General features: G+C 44.2%; 1 protein-coding gene across 4 annotated transcripts; it reads right to left on the reverse strand.

Moving 5' to 3' along the window:
* Positions 1-365: 365 nt before the first annotated feature.
* Positions 366-5800, reverse strand: si:ch211-243a20.3 (uncharacterized protein LOC100151507 homolog). 4 transcript variants are annotated; one of them, XM_034294420.1, is made up of 5 exons: positions 5052-5221; positions 3705-3748; positions 1537-1668; positions 1304-1433; positions 366-973 (listed from the first exon to the last, which is right to left on the reverse strand). In XM_034294420.1, the coding sequence occupies exons 3-5, from the start codon at positions 1649-1651 to the stop codon at positions 637-639; spliced, it is 582 nt and encodes a 193-aa protein (XP_034150311.1). In that variant the 5' UTR covers positions 1652-1668; positions 3705-3748; positions 5052-5221; the 3' UTR covers positions 366-636. The 4 variants fall into 4 exon arrangements, with proteins under 4 accessions (XP_034150311.1, XP_034150310.1, XP_034150312.1 ...); XM_034294419.1 differs by having other exon boundaries at positions 3705-3752; XM_034294421.1 differs by lacking the exons at positions 3705-3748; positions 5052-5221 and adding an exon at positions 5710-5800.
* Between the last annotated feature and the right edge of the window lie 503 nt (positions 5801-6303).

A 6303-nucleotide genomic window follows, 5' to 3' on the forward strand; every position in this document is an offset into this window, starting at 1 on the left:
GCCGGCTTGACGAGAACCAATCCTGACTAAAGCGAACTGAAAGCAAAGATCTGCAGTCCTTCACAGATCCCTCACCCAGGCGAACAAAAACCAGTCAACAGAATGGGGAGCCGGTGACACCGTGTGGTTGAAATACAGCAGCCCGGCTTTAATATCAGATTGCAAAATATGGCCGTGTCATAGGCAATGTCCTCTCCAACAATAGCTTGGCGTTCTGTCGTGTACGTGGATAATGTGACGCTACACTGTCCGTTGTGCGGTGACGACACCAATGACGAACGTTCGAATGAGCAAGTGATTGTCGCTGCCTGTGTCAGCATGGTTGGCTAGCAAATCAGACATGAGACAGCTAGCTAAGAGAGATGTTTGTTTTAATGAATGCATTTTATTGCTCTCTCGTGGCTCCCACAGCCACAGACACACACTGCTTTTTGTATGACGGCACATAGAAGCAGACTCAGGCTACGGAATACATACTTTTTTAGACAACTTTATACAATAGGCATCAGATTTCGACACAGCATAATATATTCAGACTCTACTGTTAATTTCTTGCTTTTTAAACTTTGACTTCATACCTCACACTAAACTCTCGACCCTAGTGGTGACTTTCACACCGGTCTGCCGCTCCACCATCTATCTCTCGGCGGCGCTCTCCATCAGCCTAACCTGTCCGTTGTTGTGAACTTTCACCCTCCTCCTCCTGACCACTCTGGTCCCCCTGATGGGGACCACCCTCTTCACCGTGTACCTCACGGGGTATCTCGCCGACCTCGCTGCGTACCCGGTTGTGTTCTGCGGCGCCAGAGCCCTGCTGCCGCCACCGCCTCCATCCTCCCCCTCTTCCCGGTAGCCGTGGCGACGGATTAGCGGTTCCAGGGTTGCTAGGCGATGGGTGAGTTCCGTGATGCGCCTGTGCAGCAGAGAGACCTCCCTGAAGAGATCGTTGACTGATTCGGAGAGATGGCGCACCCTGTAGGACGCACAGAGTAACAGAGGCATTTCTGACTGAAGTCACACTTTCAGGAACCTGGACAGAAGCAATTGTTGTTCTCCACTGGTCAGTACGTCAGAGCAGGAAGTGAGCAAACATCTGTCCACAATATGCACTTCAAACGTTTGTGAATAGAAAAATACCCTCCTTAGGCTTACGACTTCATCACAGAGATCACAAGCACCTCTAAGCGGAGAGGGTGCGTGCGCGTCTCTACGACTAATTGAAGAAACGCGACCATACAAACGTATTCATCCCAGCCTCAGTTGACCGACACAAGGGGTAAAGACATCCCTCTGGCAGGCCTACCTGGAGTAGTCTGGGAGCAGAGTGCTGGGCTGAGAGTGGAGCAGGGTCTTGATCTCGTTGAAGATCCGTTTTCCCCACACGTCCAGGACTCTGGTCACACTACGCACCGAGGCCACGTTCACGCTCTCCGCTGCAAACACAGCCACCAACCCAAGTTGTTAATGTTCTGTTTGTCCCTCGACAGTATTGACCTCACTCACTGAGAATGTTGGACGGCCTTTTAGCTCTATTACCTCCCTCACGGTAGTTCCAGTAACCATATTCCAGGTCGTTCTCTTCGCCAACAGACTGCGCCACCGTCGCCACAGCAGCAAGAAGCAGCAAGGTCATTGCAGTGGGAGGGGCCATGGTGTGATGAAACAGTCCTTTATGAGGAAACACAAAAAACAAAAAAACTGATTTCATTGGCAGAAATCAGTGTCATATTTCAATTATTTCAACCATGCTCAGGACAAAGAGTCACAGAGAGAGGGAAAAATCAGAACTAGAAAGAGGTCAGAGAGAGAGAGAGAGAGAGAGTTAAAGATCAGCAAGAAAAAGCACAGGTTTTTCCAGAGAAGAAAGCCAACAGTTTCTCAAGCCCAGTTAAGAGTTGAAAACAGATTTGCTGTTGGTTTGGTAGAGTTCATCTTAGTGTTGGTTTTCATTAGTAGGTCTCACTGTTGGTTCGGTACAGTTCGTCTGAGTGTTGGTTTGGTATAGTTAGTGGTAAAGAGAAAAAAAATATTAAATATAATGAAAAAAAAGAAAATTAAATATAATTCTGGGTTGCATTTAAGGATACATTTGAAATTAACAATTATGCCATATTTTAAATGTGCACATATATATATATATATATATATATACACACACACACATATACACATTATATATATATATATACTCACCTAAAGGATTATTAGGAACACCATACTAATACTGTGTTTGACCCCCTTTCGCCTTCAGAACTGCCTTAATTCTACGTGGCATTGATTCAACAAGGTACATTAGAAATGTTGGCCCATATTGATAGGATAGCATCTTGCAGTTGATGGAGATTTGTGGGATGCACATCCAGGGCACGAAGCTCCTGTTCCACCACATCCCAAAGATGCTATATTGAGTTGAGATCTGGTGACTGTGGGGGCCATTTCAGTACAGTGAACTCATTGTCATGTTCAAGAAACCAATTTGAAATGATTCAAGCTTTGTGACATGGTGCATTATCCTGTTGGAAGTAGCCATCAGAGGATGGGTACATGGTGGTCATAAAGAGATGGAAATGGTCAGAAACAATGCTCAGGTAGGCTGTGGCATTTAAACGATGCCCAATTGGCACTAAGGGGCCTAAAGTGTGCCAAGAAAACATCCCCCACACCATTACACCACCACCACCAGCCTGCACAGTGGTAACAAGGCATGATGGATCCATGTTCTCATTCTGTTTACGCCAAATTCTGACTCTACCATCTGAATGTCTCAACTGAAATCGAGACTCATCAGACCAGGCAACATTCTTCCAGTCTTCAACTGTGCAATTTTGGTGAGCTCGTGCAAATTGTAGCTTCTTTTTCCTATTTGTAGTGGAGATGAGTGGTACCCGGTGGGGTCTTCTGCTGTTGTAGCCCATCTGCCTCAAGGTTGTGTGTGTTGTGGCTTCACAAATGCTTTGCTGCATACCTCAGTTGAAACGAGTGGTTATTTCAGTCAAAGTTGCTCTTCTATCAGCTTGAATCAGTCGGCCCATTCTCCTCTGACCTCTAGCATCAACAAGGCCTTTTCGCCCACAGGACTGCCGCATACTGGATGTTTTTCCCTATTCACACCATTCTTTGTAAACCGTAGAAATGGTTGTGTGTGAAAATTCCAGTAACTGAGCAGATTGTGAAATGCTCAGACCGGCTCGTCTGGCACCAACAACCATGCCAGGCTCAAAATTGCTCAAATCACCTTTATTTTGGAGTTCAGGAGATTGTCTTGACCAGGACCACACCCCTAAATGCATTGAAGCAACTGCCATGTGATTGGTTGATTAGATAATTGCATTAATGAGAAATTGAACAGGTGTTCCTAATAATCCTTTAGGTGAGTGTATATATAATTATAATTTTTTTCTCTGAAAGCAATGTTTTCTCAAAAAATGTAAAAGCATGTTAGGATTGAATATACATGATATTTATCTGTGTACAGATGCTTTTTCCTTTTCAGGGCACTGAACATGTTGAACTGTCACCTTGAGAGGACATTGAAGAAAAAGCTTTACCCAAAGGAACTTTTAGGGATAAGCTTGACACCTTACATTGGTTAGGGTTTATTGATTCATTTGATGTGAAGGTAATGCTTTAATATGTTCCTCCTGACTACATGCATTTCCTATTACTCGTGACAGTGATTTAACCAATATCCTTTCACATCTTACCTTATGTGCTGTTATGCAAAAGTCTCTCTAGGCAGTCTTATGACCTGTCTGGGAAAACTCAATTAGTTTATTTTAAGGCATAAATTAAATTAAATGCTGACAGTGGGTCCTGTGTCTTGGGGAGATTGGAGTGATGTTGGATAAAGGATCATGTGTCTGAACAAACCCTGCGAACATTTTGTGTCTGAACAAACCCTGCTAACACTTTGAGGATCATTGCTGTGAAATCAGAAAGGAGGCCAAGAATCGATGTCTGTTCACGCAGCCATCTGTTTGTCCGTGCGAACGTACACATCCAGCCATATCTCAGCCACGGGAAAGGTCCCCAATGGTGGAGGTTCCATTATTTTGAATTTAGAATAATTTTAAAATGCTACTTTTTTGTAACCGAATGACCGATCTGCACTAACATTTGAATCTATTAAAAAAGTGCAATAACTTATCCAGATAAGTATCTAAAGTAACAAACATTAACCTGTGAACTTTCCCGTTAGTATGACCCAACACGTCAAATTAAATTGACTATGTTTGCCTCTAGCAACGCCTTGTGGCAGCTTGGGCACCTGTGCTCTCAATCGTGGGAGAAGGCTGAGAGCGCGTTCTTTCGGGTATGTCAGTATTCCAGTCTAGACGTCATCATTGTACAAGAAGCTTACTTCAACATTCACGGCCCAGAGTAAAGAATGCTCATAGAGGCTGCGATGAGGTAGCGAATTGGATATCACAAAATTGCTGAGAAAAAACTTGATTAAAAAAACGTATGCACGAACATTTCTATTGCCCATGCATGCGGTGGCATTATAACGTACACGTATCTTTTGATATGACTCGGTGATTCAGTTTTGGACCCTCAGTATCTCAATTAGCCAAAGTAATGGGCGCCATCATTAGTGGGTGACGAAATGTTTGCTGTGGCGTTGTATTGTATTGTTTCCAAGAATGAGTCGCTATAGAGAACAGCAACAGAGGGAAATTATAGCCAGAAAGGAAAACATGAAAAGGATTGGTAATCACTTGGCCTGTTCTGGATATCTTAAACTAGTGACTCATGAAATAAGTATTCTGAATGCTTTCATAAGGTGGTCTGAATTTGCAGCTGTTGTGAACAGACGGAAAGGAGAGTGGAATAGACCAATTAACACCTATTTAAAAAATAAAATGTTATGGTCCAGCTGATATAGGCCTCAAGAAACAAACAGACATATTTCACATGCATTTGTGGAGCACTGAGGTCTAGAAAATAAGGTCACAAACGTCCCGCACAAGGCCACTCAACCGAGGCATGTGTTAATATTAAGTATTAAAGTGCATTGCATGCTATCAATAAGTGAATGAAACACTACTTACCTATACTGGGAATTAAGTTCTAACTCAGCAGGTCCAAGTTGTGCTACAAATTCAAGTTTACCACCTACTGTCTTCTGCACACTGCGAATGCTATAGTATCCTCCTCCCCTTTCAAACTTTCTCCTCCTCCCTGTCCCTTGTCTGGCTTTAGTAATGGGATTAGCTGGAGAACGGGGTTGGGCAGCGCGGACCCACTTAAGGACTCTTTATTTGTGAGCTGTGAGAGGATTCGTGGTACGCACACGTCTTCACACCCCTCCGCCTCCACCTAGCTCAGCCTCTCTCGCTTTCTGGGTTCCAGATGTTTCCAGATTTGTGTCTTTCTCTTCATATTCATCTCCAGATTTACCTTTCTTTTCAGTCTTCCTGTCACTTCTCCCTGTCACGTTCCAGAAAATCCTTAAATACTCCCCATTTTCCCAAGCGACGACTCATTCCACCTCCGTTTGTTATTGTCCAAACGGATCAGTCCAGGACCGCAAATGACCAAATCCAGCTTAATATTTTCCGTACCATTGTTGGTAGCAAGTGATTTGAGTCAGAGACAGAGGGAGTTAGGGAGAGACAGGAGACAGGCAATGGTGCAATATAAAATACCTGAGGCTAGTGAGGGATAAGAGACAGCCAAATGGTACAGAAATAAATTTTCTTTACTCACTGGTATCCAGATGTTATTTCTTTATGGGTGTGTACCTGGCAGTGGCTGCTTTGAGGTTAGCGCTCTGCCAATGAGAGGAGGACAGCAGGACGAGGCGGTTATAATAAGCGAGCTGTAGTACTGATGAAGGGAAGGGATGCAGGCGTGTGCAGAGGGGTTGTGATGCTTAGCCATTCTCCCCTACGCACAGACAGAGCTTGTTGGTGGAGGCCCATGAATGTACCTCCTGCACACCTGGTTAGTATTACCCACACATGAACAATGTCTCCGTCACAGGACTCTGGTCTCCAGCCTGCTCTTTCTCTGACAGGTTTTGCCTCTCCATTGTCCTCGTTCTCTCATTTCCTGCCTCTCTCATGTCTTTCTCTCATTCTCTCTTTTCACCCCTGTTCTTTCACTCACCGTGTCTTTTGCTAGTTCTTGCTCTCTCATTCCGCCTTTCGTTCTCTCTCACGTTCACTCTCACTTTCTCCTTTAGAGAAATTGAGGGAACACGTAATCGTCACAGTATAACACCAAGTCAGTTAAACTTCAGGGGGATATCAATCAGTCCAGTTAATAAGCATAAGCGATTGTGAATCAGTGTCATCTGTT

The sequence above is a fragment of the Esox lucius genome, chromosome 9 (assembly GCF_011004845.1).
Source record: "Esox lucius isolate fEsoLuc1 chromosome 9, fEsoLuc1.pri, whole genome shotgun sequence".
NCBI lineage: Eukaryota > Metazoa > Chordata > Actinopteri > Esociformes > Esocidae > Esox > Esox lucius.

Excerpts from the sequence above, each read along its gene's own strand:
- si:ch211-243a20.3 (XM_034294421.1), bottom strand. The coding sequence starts at position 1,651 with ATGGCCCCTCCCACTGCAATGACCTTGCTGCTTCTTGCTGCTGTGGCG. Across the intron at positions 1,434-1,536 it reads CTGGAACTACCGTGAGGGAG|CGGAGAGCGTGAACGTGGCC; the intron begins GTAATAGAGCTA and ends CTGTGTTTGCAG. Across the intron at positions 974-1,303 it reads CTGCTCCCAGACTACTCCAG|GGTGCGCCATCTCTCCGAAT; the intron begins GTAGGCCTGCCA and ends TGCGTCCTACAG.